General features: G+C 44.8%; 7 protein-coding genes across 7 annotated transcripts; 2 read left to right on the top strand and 5 right to left on the bottom strand.

Moving 5' to 3' along the window:
- Window positions 1-650: 650 nt before the first annotated feature.
- Window positions 651-1571, bottom strand: PUMCH_003999 (uncharacterized protein; the record flags this gene model as incomplete). The annotated part of the gene is made up of 1 exon (XM_063022951.1): window positions 651-1571. One exon carries the CDS (start codon window positions 1569-1571, stop codon window positions 651-653), a length of 921 nt encoding a protein of 306 aa, XP_062879021.1.
- Window positions 1572-2227: 656 nt separating this feature from the next.
- On the bottom strand, window positions 2228-3706 carry PUMCH_003998 (uncharacterized protein; the record flags this gene model as incomplete). The annotated part of the gene is made up of 1 exon (XM_063022950.1): window positions 2228-3706. One exon carries the CDS (start codon window positions 3704-3706, stop codon window positions 2228-2230), a length of 1479 nt encoding a protein of 492 aa, XP_062879020.1.
- Window positions 3707-4127: 421 nt separating this feature from the next.
- PUMCH_003997 (uncharacterized protein) lies at window positions 4128-5441 on the bottom strand (the record flags this gene model as incomplete). The annotated part of the gene is made up of 1 exon (XM_063022949.1): window positions 4128-5441. The coding sequence occupies one exon, from the start codon at window positions 5439-5441 to the stop codon at window positions 4128-4130; it is 1314 nt and encodes a 437-aa protein (XP_062879019.1).
- A 1029-nt stretch (window positions 5442-6470) lies between these two features.
- On the bottom strand, window positions 6471-7490 carry PUMCH_003996 (uncharacterized protein; the record flags this gene model as incomplete). The annotated part of the gene is made up of 1 exon (XM_063022948.1): window positions 6471-7490. One exon carries the CDS (start codon window positions 7488-7490, stop codon window positions 6471-6473), a length of 1020 nt encoding a protein of 339 aa, XP_062879018.1.
- A 446-nt stretch (window positions 7491-7936) lies between these two features.
- Window positions 7937-8482, top strand: PUMCH_003995 (uncharacterized protein; the record flags this gene model as incomplete). Its single annotated transcript, XM_063022947.1, has 1 exon — window positions 7937-8482. One exon carries the CDS (start codon window positions 7937-7939, stop codon window positions 8480-8482), a length of 546 nt encoding a protein of 181 aa, XP_062879017.1.
- Window positions 8483-10535: 2053 nt separating this feature from the next.
- Window positions 10536-11807, top strand: PUMCH_003994 (uncharacterized protein; the record flags this gene model as incomplete). Its single annotated transcript, XM_063022946.1, has 1 exon — window positions 10536-11807. The coding sequence occupies one exon, from the start codon at window positions 10536-10538 to the stop codon at window positions 11805-11807; it is 1272 nt and encodes a 423-aa protein (XP_062879016.1).
- A 194-nt stretch (window positions 11808-12001) lies between these two features.
- PUMCH_003993 (uncharacterized protein) lies at window positions 12002-14380 on the bottom strand (the record flags this gene model as incomplete). The annotated part of the gene is made up of 1 exon (XM_063022945.1): window positions 12002-14380. The coding sequence occupies one exon, from the start codon at window positions 14378-14380 to the stop codon at window positions 12002-12004; it is 2379 nt and encodes a 792-aa protein (XP_062879015.1).
- Between the last annotated feature and the right edge of the window lie 47 nt (window positions 14381-14427).

Below are 14427 nucleotides of genomic sequence, written 5' to 3'. Positions count from 1 at the left end.
TTCAAGTTAGCATGGGTGTGATAGTTTGATGATCTTCTGTTTTTTGTCTCTATTTTCCGTTTTGGTGGCAGTATTGCTATGTCAACTAGTGGGATTGCAGATTGACGAACGGGTGCGGCTGAAAAAACGGCGCTAACAAAAAACGGTTGATAAAGTCAACGGCGGTTAAAAATTAATCCAGAGGGCAATTTGAGAAATGTTTTGAGATGATCTTTGTGACCAAGTGGTTTCCGATCAAGGCAGTCTCTGGTCATTGCATGGACTACTATGAGAGAGAAGGAACTCCTTCAGTGACAGGCAAAACCTTGTTGGTTCTTAACGATTACCAAATTGGCCCTTCTACATTGCTAATTGCTAAGCTTATCATTCGATAGCGTCGCTCATTGACGCTCAATTCAACCTAATCATACATTCAAAACTATACGAGAGTGAAAGAGTAGAGATGAAAAAGAAAAAAAAAAAAAAAAAAAGGCAGAAAGTGGAAAAAGGGGAAAATTAACCCCAAAAATATACCGAAACTGCCCAACCTGAAAATGGACACTCCATATTCGGAGTCTAGAAGTACATGACAAATAAGAGATCTTCGGAAACAATCAGCGAAGTCAGCGAAGTGAAGTGCGCGCCTATGCGCCATACTTTCCGTGTCCACCTCACTTGGACGAGCCAATCAAATCATTGAACAGAATCTTCTGTCCGTTCTGGGGTGGCTGGTGGCTCGCCACTGGCATTGGTGGTGGCGGTGGCGCCATGGGATAGTGTTGATAATGGTGCATGTGTGGTCCAGGAGGCATAAACCCTGGCATCATACCTCCGTATGAGTAGTTCTGCTTGGGAGGTGGAGGGTAAGTAGTGATAGGATACCGAGGAGGTCCGGCTCCAGGCACACCCTGATACACGAATGCTGGATTCAAGTTATACTGTCCTGATGGATGGGTGAAAGGAAGTTGTTGCTGTGGAGCTGGAGAGTGAAACACTGGCTGCATCTGGAGAGGCAGGCCAGCAGGGTCGTTGCGGGGAGGCGACGACGCAGAAACAGAAGTAGATTGAGAAGCAGAAGCAAACGAAGGTTTGGGCAAAGCCAAGGCTTCAGGCGAGGAGTGGAAGGATGAGCCAGCATAGCAGTCTAGGTTCTTTCCAGAAGAACCATTTCTACGGTTGCCATTGGCATTGCCATTGCTGTTTCCGATACTGATACCATTCCCGTTGTGAGAGCTGGCAGTATTGTCGTTGCTGTTGTTGTTGCTTTTGCTGTTGTTGTTCGTGTTGGTATTCTTTGGTCCGTTGCCATTGCTTTGAGCCTTGTTCTGGTTCTGGCCACCAGCAGCTTTCAGGGCACCATTTTGACCCAGCTTTTTGGACTTTTTGCCCTTCTTGGGAACCTCACCGGTTCCGAAATCTGGTTTGGCCCCATTTGGAAGCTGTGGCAGTCTCTCCTTTCCCGGCCCGAAATCTGGTTTCTGCCCATTCGGTAACAGGATTTTCGCTTGGTGATGCTTGCCTTTTTTGGTCTTGCTTACAGGCGCTGTATGCGGTACGCCGTGCGCTTGTAGCGGGAGCTCGTGGGCCATCATTTTGAACGTTAATCGAGTAAAAAAAAGTAGTAGTTGGCAATAATTAGTGTGCACAAGGCACAAGTACGTCCAGGTGTAGGTCGGTCGTGCACTTACCACTCGCTTTTTTAGGTTCAGTCACTCCCCTTCTTCTCTCATCTGCAGGTATGAAACTGGAAGGTGTCAAAGGGGAATATTCTGATAGAATCTTGGGCAGGGTTGTGATATTTACGAGAGAAAGGTTTTTGTTCTTTTTCGTCAAATTTGAGTTGTTTCTGGTGGAAGTATTGGTTAAAAAACTGCTCTTGGTTCCCATTTAGAGGGGTCTTTCTTAAAGGCTACATTTATGTAGGTGCAGGCCCATTTCTTTTTGACTGGCTGCAAATCCTTGCGTTTGAAAGACGTAATGTATTAGTATTGACAGAAACTCGAGCAATTCTCTTCTTAGAAAAAATAAAGAAATCTCATCGCATTTCCGTAATCATTCCCTCGAATGTTCGTATCTTGTATCCAAAATCGGAAGTCAAGCAGACACAGAGCATGGATCACCCAACCAAATAGCAGCTCGTTTAGAGATTACCCAATAAAGGAGGTCGCTCAAAAATCTACAAATTTCATGCAAGAATATTAATCAATTACCTTCCATGCCGTAGAGGCATGTGCTAGAGAAAACAAAATCAGTCACTACCGGTGAAAATAGTCAGAATGCCAATGGTACACATTCCCAACAACGACCAAATACAGACAAAGTTTGGCAGCCCGCTGAATGAGACGGCAGAACCATACATGGACAATGCGATCACAGTGAGGAAACCAGCCGTCATGGCCATGGAGACACCAAAGACAAAGTTCAACTTGTCCACGTCAACATTACCTTCACCAAGGTGGTTCAAAAACAAATACCCGAAAAATGCACCAGCGGGCTGTGACAAACCACCCAAAAATGCACTTATACCCACAGCCTTCCATTTTCTCCACTTGGACTCACCAAAGGAGTAGTATAATGGCAAACACATGGAGAAGCCCTCCGTATAGTTGTGAATGAGCAAGCTTAGGAAAATTGAAACTCCCAATTGCGGGTTTGTCTTCAGCGTGATGTATGTGATGAATCCCTCGGGAAACTTATGGAGCGTGATGGCGAGAATGGTCTGAACTCCAATGAGAAGAAGCCGCGACATGGGCGAGTTGACGTGGTGATGATGGTGTTCACCAGCCTTATGGTGTGAGTGGCGATCCCATAGGGAGTCATTGGCGCCGTGACTTTCGACAGGAACCCTTTCAAGTCTCGGGTCGTCTGCAAGTTCAGACTTACGGAGCTGTGGAACCTCGCAGAAATGGAGCCCTCCATTTTGTTCGTAATGGCAGAGCTCCGCAGAGGTATAGCCCTTACATTCACCCAAGAGGCTTTCTTCTTCAGTTGAGCCGTGAGCCAAAAAGTGCATCAAGGACTTTTTCCTGGAGAGTTGAGGAGGACCATCCAGGGCCAACAATGGCGAGTTTTCTGACTCCTCGTGGGACTCAGTATGATCACGGTGGTGCAGGTGAGAATTGACATCCTCAGCAGAAGCTGATTTGGGGAAAGTACTAATTTGTTCCGAACTAGTCAGGCCTTCCGAACCATGACTATGGGAGTGGGTCTCATCACCGATATTACTTTCTTCATCATGAGAGTGGCTATGGCTGTGTTTATGTTTATGTTTATGAGTCTCACTGTGGCCATGATCATGGCCCAGTTCCTCATCTCCATGAGTCTCTCCATCGTGAGAACAGTGCACCACCGATTCCGTAGTCAACATGTGCAAGCCCTGGTTAAACAAGCCGCAAATGGTGATGCCGCCCACAAATGAGGCGACCAATTCCATGTTGTAATTATCGTTGGAGCCGCCCATCTTGAAATGCGCCATGGCCTCCGGCAAAAGACGGTAGAGCGCCGTGAGAAGCAAACAGCCACTACTGAACGCAAGCAGCCCATTCATAAATGCATAATTCTCACGGATCTGGAATGGATACCGGGAAGAAACCCATTTGGGAACAATCAAGTAGTAGATATCATCGAGGAAGATGACAAAACAGCCGAGAACACAGAGCGCAGACGATAGAATCGTGAGGAGCCAGCCCTGCGACATATCTTCGATTGGGGGATTTAAAAAAAACATGGTGGTGGCATTAATGATACAAGAAAAAAACGGGAATATATGGGTAGTAACCTCTGGGGTTAATACTTGAGTGGTTGTGTGCAGGCGCAGATAGTGTGAATATGCATAGGGGATGAGATAGGTTAATTAGATGTAGTTTTTCCGTGCGGAAGAATTTGGCGGTGTTTCAGTGGGCCGTGAGTATTTTTTTTTGTTTTTGTTTGTTTTGCTGGATGTTCTTTGCTGGACTTTGATGGAGGTGTTTCAGGTATGCATTTACAGGGTGTCGTAGTAGACTGCACTCCTAGTCATTGGCTGCAAAACGAGAACAATTGACATTTTGGATAAGATAGGTTTCTCTCAAAAGCTAATTATATTATTTGGTTCATCAATAAACTTCAATGTTTGATTCTTGGTGCAATTATGTATAGATGTTTCTTCCCTAATCCTTCTTCTCTCCCAGCCATTGAGGCAACTCCATGTACAGCCCCTTCTTGGTTTTGGTCTTCATTCTGTTAAGCTTGACCTTCTTCAAGAATCCCAAGTCGTACTGTCTCTTGTTGTATGAAACAAACAAGTACATCAAAACTGCCGCCACCAAAACACATGTGGGCAACGTCACAATGGTCATGTACAACTCCAAGTCGAGGCCCTCCTCAATGTCGTAGTCCTCGCCATGCAATGCCTTCAATTCATTGAGCTCTTCTTGCTCCTTCAAGTCGAGATAGGTACCCTTAGCTACACGCGCCTTCTGTGCGATCTCCACCACCACGAAATTTTCCAAGTGGTCAAACTCATCATCAGTCATGTTGTCTGGCTGGAGCGAGATCAAGACCTTGTGGTAGTACTCGCCGTCGTTAAACCACTCGGGATCAATGGTAATTGGCAACATACCCTCTTCTTTGAGAAGCCACTCTGACATATAGAACGAGTTTTTACTGAGCTGGCCGCCCTTTTGCATCACTTCAGACCGTTTCTCAACAACGTTTTCTGAAGCGTCAAGGTCTCTCTTTCTCATTCCTTTCTGTTTCCAGCTCTCCTTAACATATGATAAATGGACCCGCACCTTCTCAACATCCTTGCCGAAGAATGGATAGTACCATGTAATGAAATATGATTTGTCCATGTAGAGACGGCTGTTGTCTCTAGGGAAGCAGAACGGCTCAGGGGTCTGATCTTTACCCACACCCTTCATTTTGTACAAGTCCGGAGTACAACGAACAATAGGGTTCAACAGCCTATATGTGAGATCCTCCGGGATCAATTTCTCCTCCACGAACACCTCATCCTCCTCCATGTTGTGCGCACGCAACTCCTCCTTGCTATAAGTAACAGTCTTTACATCCTGGAACCATGTCGAGTAGTCAGGACTCTTATTTTTGATGACTCCATTCTTCATTTTTGGGTTGATGGTTTTGGGAGATCCATCAGCATTAAGAGAAATCCACGGTTCCAATCCATCAGTGGTTGTTGGAGGTTTAGCACTGATAGTAACTCCAGCGATAATAGTAGGCGTCACGATCTCAACCTTGTCTTTGTAGATAGTTCTGACCCATGGCTTTGGAGCTTCGGATGTTTCGGCCTCGCCGTTCTTCAAATCCTGTAACTTCTTGTAGTCTTTGTTTATGACAACTTCTTTACGACGTTTTTCGAGCTGGGGCGATGACGTCACTTTTGCATCGACTGCAGCAACGGCTGGGTGGGCTAATGCGCTACACGTTAGGACAAGGGCGGTGCCAAGTGTGGATATCTTCATTCTCTGGGTGTTTGGCGATGGGTATTTAGAATCGTAGCTAGAATCTATGGGAAGGATAATATTGGGAGTGCAGATAGTGGTTCCGGACGGGATCGATTCTGAGCCGAACAATCATAGAAAATAGTTGTTAATTTATTTTTTTGGTTATCAATTTGTGGATGCTTTCATGCAAAAGAAAACTTCTACGTTGTTTTGGAAGTATTCAGACCTCTGATTGATTGACTAGATCTGGAGGTGCCGGAAGACAGAATGAATTATTGAATAACGCGGTGACTTCAATTCTCTGAGGTTTTACATTGATATTTTTCCGAATCATGTTATCGCCATAGACTGAAAGCTCCTTTATTGTCTCCCCTCATTCATAGAATTGGAGTGAGTTATCCGGTGTATCCGACACACGACACACGACACCAACAACTCCGTGGATCCAGCACAGAAATATGGAAAGTAACAAAGTGAAACCGCATCAAACTATCATGTTCCCTTGCCCAATGCACAGCAGGATCAAGTGCTACTATCTACAGTCTACATTGTTGAAATCGCCGTTGAAAACAGAAAAACTCAGCCTTCCGATAAGAACGCTAATGCCTTCAAGGTATGTTTCGTTGCTCTATGGCACAGTATATCCATCTTCACAAGCATGGACATGGTGTGTGAAGAAACTATGCTGAAGTGCCAGTGGTTATGGAATTATTTAGTTTGAAAAATTCATGATATAGACTAGTGCGGGTAACTGCTGGACGAAAACTGACAAGGAGAATCTTAGATTTGAGTTGAATGTTTCAGAAAACCTCATAGGTTTACGATCTGTTTATTCTCGCTTGTTTGTTTGTTTGTCTATTTATTTAATTTAGTGTAATGCTGTCCATCTATTCTCCTAGTAGAATGTCCGGTTACTTTACGGAATAGCACCATCACTCTGAAATTGTTTCTGGAGTTGTTTTTCTGAAATGCCGGCAAGAAATTGATTTAAATCTTCTTATGACCAAAGCAATTGTGTTCTGAAGTACGTACTGATTTCAGTAGCGCTCACTTCAAAGAGGGAGCCATGAACTTGAGTTCGTTCCACAAACTGGGAATTTCTGCATCGCGAGCAGCCCGGAAATGATCCTTGACAATTGACTCATTGAGTGCTTCTGTAATCGTGGCCGAAAAGCGAGCAAAGGGTGGAAACTTCTCGCTCAAATACTTCCATACAAACCGATCGGGAAGAACGTCATGGGTCATGGAATATATATATGAATAAAGCAAGAGCTCTGAGGCACTAATCTTTGCAGGGCGGAACAAATGGGCAAACTCAACAGGTGAGTCTGGATTCAATTCCTTGAACAAGGCCATGACATGGCTCACATAACCATCCAAAAGATTGAGACAACGGATGGTCATTCTGGACTCTCGTAGAAGAGTCCGGTCCTTATCCTTGGCTAACAAGACCTTCTCGTGTAGTGCGCTTATCGCAACAGTGTTTGACTCATCTTCTTCATCAAAGTCAGTATCAGGGACACCACCAGATAAGCCCAAGAAGCCAGCCAGACTAGAGGAGAGTCCCACTACTTTCACCTGATCACAAGCGTGGGTATGGAACTTCAATGGCTGATTGTAGTACATTGGAAAAGGTAACAAAGAAGAGAACATCTTGCGTGTGTAGAGCTCGTAATTGCGGGTATTGACGTACAAATTGTACTGGTTAATGTAGTGAAATGTATCTTGAATGTATTTTGTGAGCGTGAGGTTCACTAGCAGCTCGGTGGAGTTCATTCTTGTGTTGGGGATGAACTTCAGATCTGCAGGGTGCAACGTGGAAACAAACTCGACAATCGAGTAAAACCCTTCGTGTTTCATTATTTCATTCCCATTTTTCACCACCAACAACGGTAGTTTGCGAGTGTCGGCAAGATTAGTATTGCACGACGTAATCACACTGAACTGGGTATTAAACGGCGTCAAATGGAGAAAAAGAAGCCATACACATGCACGCGATTCGGGATCAATTAGCGCTACTTCGCTTTCCCGACCCCAAATGTGTAGTTCCAATGTTTTCGACGGCATTGGTAGGTGTATATTGGAGAAGGATACTCTGGGGAAACAGTGAGTATCTGGGAGAAGGCAATAGAGCTCAAAGAGAAGTTTTTTAATTTAATTACAAATATGCTCAAACTTTAAGGTTGATTTTTTGAATTAATTGAGGCTTTGTTTCTTGTAATTATGGAGTCATTGCTAAAGGTAAGTGAAGAAGCCTTGTCGAGGTATGATTGATCAGTGCAAGGAAATGGAAGAAGTGAAATTCTACTGAAAGCTTTATTTTCTCACCCCTGTTTTCAAAAAGCTTGCCGTGGAGTAATTGTTACGATCAATCTCACCAGAATATCTATTCTTTATAGCTTCGAGACCAATATTACATGACAAGGCATTATCTAAAACAAAACAGCTTCACAAAAAAAAAGATATCAATTACAAACAAAAACTAAGTAGAAAATAAACGCAACGCATCGAGAATGTATACCATTGGTTCTAGAGCCAGTCTAGAAGTCCTCATTGAAGCTGAGCTGGCCGCTTCCAGCACTGAACTCCTCATACGATGGGAATTGGACCTCAGCACGGGGCAAAAAGAAGTTCTTGTCAAACATACCAACGGACTCATCGTCGGCCCTTCTCTTAGTTCCTGCGTTGAAAGGCATTGTGGTCATGTTCATTTGAGGTGCACCCCATTCACTGACATTCAGGCCAGACTGGAAGGTCAGACCGTCATTGGACAAGGATGGAGGGGCATCCATTCCACTTGGCAAAGCCACTCTGTCGAAAGTTTGAGGACGGCTGAAGTACTGTGGATCATAGGACAAATGGGAGTTGTCTCTCAGAGCATATCCATCAGCGACGGCTTTACGGATTCTCATACCCAAAGTTGCCAACGAAGCAACGTCAGGGTTAACATCCTGGGGCTGAGATGCCCTGTTCATTTGTCTTTTAACCGATGGGTTCTCCATAGTTTCGAGTTTAAGATGGTAAATTCTAGACAAAAAGCAGAAAGAGTCAGGATCTAGGAGCAGTAGAAAATGACCTGTTCAAAGTAGCAAAAAGTAGACGAATACTGATTCTAGAATGAAGAAGAATGTGTGGTTTTAAAGAAGAATTAGTTGTAGGTGCTATTGAGGAGAAGGTATGATGAAGGGGCCGTCTGTCTGCAGTACCAAAGTGGGCTAATCGGTAATGCTATTAAGAAATGTGATAAAAAATTTGCGCAGTAAACAGTGTTTGTTTGTGTGTGTGTGTATATAGACTATCTAACGGTAAAATGATGTCAGGTTGAAGGTTGAGTTTTGAAGATTTAGTGGGAGGATCTATGGTGTGGAGGGAGAAAAAAGCAGTTTAGGAAGAAACATTTTGGGAATTGGTGTAGAGGGGGCCTCATCTCTAAAATTTGGTTTTGCATTTCTTTTAGTGTGTGAAAATTTGATTGGTGTGTTTCGCATTTTTGCACGCGAAGGGATGGGCTCATAAAATTTTGCAAACCGCGATTGGTAGGCGGTAAGGGGGAATACGTCGAGTGTGAGAATTATGAAATATGAGTTTTTTCCTGATAGTCTAGATATGTTGGATTTGTACTTTTTAAAAATGTATTTTATTGTGATTAAAATGAAGTCTTTCTCTTAGTGGAGATGGACCGTCGTTCTGCCAGAAGAGAGGTTAACTGGGTACAGAACGATATTCACTAAAATTGATGAGAATCATTCTAAACGAATATCACATTTGGCCAATGATATTGCTGTAATGAAAGGATGCTGATGGAGGATGTTCAAGAAGCTTGCCATTTGTTGATGAACATACGAAGATTGGTAGTAGGCCACATTTCCAACTGGTTTACTTCCACTTTTTCGGAAAGCCTTGTGATGCGCTTTGCTATCGTATTTAAATTGATTACCACAGTAGAAAATTGGATTGCTGAACCTTATGAACCTTACCTATAGACAAAGCAGTATGATACCAATTGAAAGCAGGAATATTGTGTCGCAGATTTTCTTGAATAATGATCTTGGATTTTTTTAAGAAATTTGTTTCTTGAAACGTTGATTTTGACCCAAATCGACATCTATCATACCGTCTATTTTACATGGTAGCCGTTTTCCGCTAGATGACACATAACGTTCAACGAAAAAAAAAAAAGTTGCATCGGAGTACTCAAACATACTCGATGATAACAAAATGTGAATATGACTAAGTTTGAAAACTTCGGCTTAAAATTGCTTGTAGATCACTCTCCTTCTTCACTTCGTATGCTCCTGCCTTTAGAGGTTTCAGATATGAAACAGCATTCCACCCCTCTTTTGCGATTTGCAGCCGGAGGTATAGAAGTGGGAAAGCGCAAAAACGGAGCAACACCTGCTAATAAAAAAAATGAAAACTGGGCAAGGAAGCTAAGATTCCAATATTGAGAGTCTGTGGAAATACAGAATTTGCTCTTCGTGAAAGAAAATGAGCAAAAACTTGTTCTGACCAGAGACCCCATACTTCAATCGAAACCAGCAAAATACAATCTCAACACCAATCTAGCACTCGAATTCAACACAGCTCCAAACATCGGGCGAAAACGATCTAATCTCTCTCAAAAAAAAACCAAAAAAAAACCAAAAACCAATCAGTTTGCGCCCATCTATCACCACCTATATCATCTTCCAGTCTTGGCCCCAGAGCCAGGGTCCATTCCGGCGCCAGACAAAAAGCTCCACCCACTCCACCAACTCAAGCAACAGAAGTGGAACAGAAAAAAACCAAAACGCTACCCAAAACCATTCCCACCCAAAACAGAAATTTGACCAACTAGAATAAATTTCGCCCACACTTTTCTCCCTAGTTTCTTCGATCCCCCAATCTCCCATTTCGCGCCCCGGTTCCGCTGCCCTCCAAAAACCACACACTCCGTATCCTCGCGGCACCCGCTTATCGTCCTACGCTATAGGCAACCCACGCCGCCCCACGCCCTATAGGCAAGATAGAGCGACCCGACCCCACGATGGTTGAGAATATAAATATGACAGGTACACCCTCACCAATTCCTGCCCCTCATAGTTTTTCACCCCCATCCACATATTAATTAGAATGCTTTCTTCTGCTACCGCACAACAATACGAGTCCGAGTACTCGGCCCACAACTACCACCCATTGCCTGTGGTTTTCCACAAGGCTCAAGGTGCCCACGTTTGGGACCCTGAGGGAAAGGAATACTTGGACTTTTTGTCCGCTTACTCCGCCGTCAACCAGGGCCATTGCCATCCTAAGATTGTGGCTGCTTTGACCGAGCAGGCTCAGAAATTGACCTTGTGTTCCAGAGCTTTCTCTTCCGATGTGTTCGGTGAGTACGCCAAGTACATCACCGAGTACTTTGGCTACGAGTCGCTCTTGCCAATGAACACCGGTGCCGAGGCCGTCGAGACCGGTTTGAAATTGGCCAGAAAATGGGGTTACGTCAAGAAGGGCATCAAGGAGGACGAGGCCATCATCTTGTCTGCCGTCAACAACTTCCACGGAAGAACCTTGGGTGTTATTTCCATGTCCACCGATCCAGATGCCACCACCGACTTCGGTCCATACTTGAACGGTGTCGGCCCACAAATTCCTGGCGAGCCAAAGGGCACTTTGTTGAGATACGGTGTCATTGAGGACGTCGAGAAGGCTTTCGCCAACGCTGGTGACAGAATCGCCGCTCTTTTGTTGGAACCAATCCAGGGTGAGGCCGGTATTGTGGTTCCTCCTGAGGGCTACTTCACCAAGGTCCAGGAGCTCTGTAAGAAGCACAATGTCTTGTTGATCTGTGACGAGATCCAAACCGGTGTCGCTAGAACCGGTAAGATGTTGTGTTACGAGCACTACGAGAACGTCAGACCTGACATTATCTTGTTGGGTAAGGCTATTTCTGGTGGTGTCTACCCTGTTTCCGCCGTCTTGTCTTCTAAGGAGATCATGTTGACCTTGCCTGCTGGCTCTCACGGTTCTACTTATGGTGGTAACCCATTGGCTTGTGCCGTTGCCATGGCTGCCTTGAAGGTCGTCAAGGACGAGGATTTGGCTGCCAGAGCCGAGTCCTTGGGTCAACTTTTGCGCGCCAAGTTGCACGAGTTGCTGACTGAGTCCAACGGTGTCATCACCGAAGTCAGAGGTAAGGGTTTGTTGTGTGCCATCGTTATCGATGACTCTAAGACCAAGGGCACTGCCTGGGACCTTTGTTTGTTGATGAAGGACCAAGGTGTTTTGGCCAAGCCAACCCACGACAACATCATCAGATTGGCCCCACCTTTGGTCATCTCTGAGGAGGACTTGTTGAAGGGTGTCGCAGCCATCAAGGCTGCTTTGGCTCTTTTCGTCAACGCCTAAGCTTGCTTTATCTGGGAAGGACTTACTAAAATTAATTTAATGATTTCGTGTGAAATCTGGTTTCTGAAAAATTAAGTGGTTTAACCAGTAATTAATGGGTCTGGTACTACTTACGTATATATATAATCCAGCCTCTTTGAAGGCTGCACAAAAATGCAATTATTACTTATGAAATATGTTAATCAGCTGTATCCTCATTTCTCTTCGTCTTCCTCATCTCTATCGGCATCGATTCTTCCGAGTGCAGCGAGGCGTCGCTTCCGTTCGACTTCTGTCTCGACTTTTTCGTTTTCAGAATTGCTCTCCTTGTTACGAGCACTTCTATTAGACTTCTTGGCTGACTTTCTAGCCGCCTGTGCATTCGGATCAAATAAAGCATTCACTTTCTCCGTCATACGCGGATCAGCGTTGCCCAGCATATCTGGCTCAGCATACACGTTACTCGTCGCCACAGCTTTAGGGGTATCAGGATCGGTTGCATCATTAGCGGGAGGTTTATCCTTGTTCTTGATTCCAACCATAGATAAGGCGCGATTGACAATCAGTCCAGACCGTGCCTTTGTCTTAGCGGATGTATGACGATTCAATTTGTACCGTCTCACAATGTCACCGTCCTCGTTTTCAACCATAAGAATATCATCGACTTGGTGAGCATAGAAACGCTTACCTCTACCCTTTTCGTCCTTGCGAACCAAAGTCTTTCTGAGGCCGCCAATGTTGGTCAGATCTGCATCATCATCTTCCGACTTATCGGAAAGGACCAGGTAATTAGACATATGCCTTCTCAACAGACCCATAGAATGTATACTCATGTCCTGCCCGTCACGAGGGACCAAGTCATCAGACAAGTCATCACGATCTTCCTGGTTGGTCTTGATGATTTTGATGACTTCACCATGCGCGTCTTCAAAAATAACTTTCAGGCCCTCTTCGTAGATATTGGTTGCATTTTGAGCAATCTCTTCCTTCTTTGAATGCGATATGGATTGTATCGTAGGCGCTGAGGCTATAGATTCGGTCTCGCTATCCATAGAATCACCAAAATCTTTGCTAGTTTCTGGGCTTGGTTTCTCAGCTCCAGTGACTTTGAGTTGTGGAACGGATGAAGGCGAGGAAGAGGTATTGTTTTCGATGTCGATGACTTCTTCGTCTCCTTCCTGCTCTTTTTGACTTGAGATTTGTGAATTGACCCGTCCGAGCTGTAGGAATTCGGTTGCAGGTCTCTGTCTCTCGGTGGTTGGATTCAGAACATCTTCTCCATCCTGAGGGTTTCTGTTCTTGACCAGCTTCTTCTTCATTCTCTTCCGGCGAGCACCTCCAGCAGGTCTGACCTTGACTCCTGAAGTCTCTATGGTGTTTGTGCGTGGGAGCTCGGGAGCTGGGGTCTCATCTGTAGTATAATTAGTGTCGATTCTATGCAATGAAAACAGGGTCGAAGTGTGTTCCAATTTTTGCAAACGCGACATCCAAGATGGGCCTTGGTCGTGAGTGTTTGTGGTCGTAAAAGACATTGTAAGGGCCATCCGGTTCAAACGGCGACCAAGAGCTAACACAGCAACCGAAGATCCATGCACAACGATGGAAGTTATAACAATAAAACAGACCATTGGCCATATTGCCATGATTAGTTGGTAATGAGGGAAGTTGATATCAGGCAAGTGAGCCAAAGGAGTTTCCTCAGTGGTGTAATGATCTTCCAATTCTTTTCTAGCTAAAATAGCTGCAAAGATGGCACCGACACCAATTGGACCAAAGTGGCCACAGAACAAGGCTTCTCTCCAAGTCTTGATGTCAGGTGTGAAAGGTTTTAGAGCCAAAACTGCGGGAATTCTTCTCAAGAAAATTATCACGACAGCTAAAATGATCAAACGCCAGACATTGAGGCCCAACGAGGCATCGTTGAATTCTGGCCAAGGCACTATCAGCCCAAAGTAGACGAAGAACGTCAAGTTGAGAAGGAGATCAATGACTGTGGAAACGTGCGATTCTTCTGTCTTTTTGGCAAAATCACCATTCCAACCGAACGTAGTACCTGCAGCAAACGACACTAAAAGGTCGTCTACACCCAACATCGAGCCTACACCGGCACAAGTAAGGGCCAAGAACACAAAGAGCGCCAAAAAGGACTCTCTGTCGATTAAGTTCCAGCGTTCGGCGTAAAAGAGGGCCTTTCTAAGGAGATATCCTATGACGACACCCAAAACCACTCCAAATGCACACTCCCAGAGGATAGTCAAAGTAAACCAATGCTTCACGATCTCGCCCGGCTGGCCATGGTATGTGATCAAATAAAGAGACAAGAAGATAAACGGAAATGCCATTCCATCATTACAGCCAGACTCTGCAGTGAGCAAGTTTCTCAAGTGGCCAGGAACTCTCTCGGCAAACTTACCCTTACCCACCACTGCAGCAGCCAACACAGGATCCGTTGCGGTGACACACGCAGAAACTAATAGCGCAGAAGGAAAGTCAAAGTGAGGAATGAGCACCCAGATGAAGAGACCCACTACAAGCCATCCCACGGTCATCACGGGTAGCAAGAGAATAGCCACCGAGACCCAGTGTTTCTTCATATATTTCCGCGGAAGTTCGACCGCCACGGCAACAATCTGTATACAAA

The sequence above is a fragment of the Australozyma saopauloensis genome, chromosome 5 (assembly GCF_035610405.1).
Source record: "Australozyma saopauloensis chromosome 5, complete sequence".
Lineage (NCBI taxonomy): Eukaryota > Fungi > Ascomycota > Pichiomycetes > Serinales > Metschnikowiaceae > Australozyma > Australozyma saopauloensis.
The sequence above is the reverse complement of the archived record's forward strand: the minus strand, read 5'-3'. Positions and strand labels throughout refer to the sequence as shown.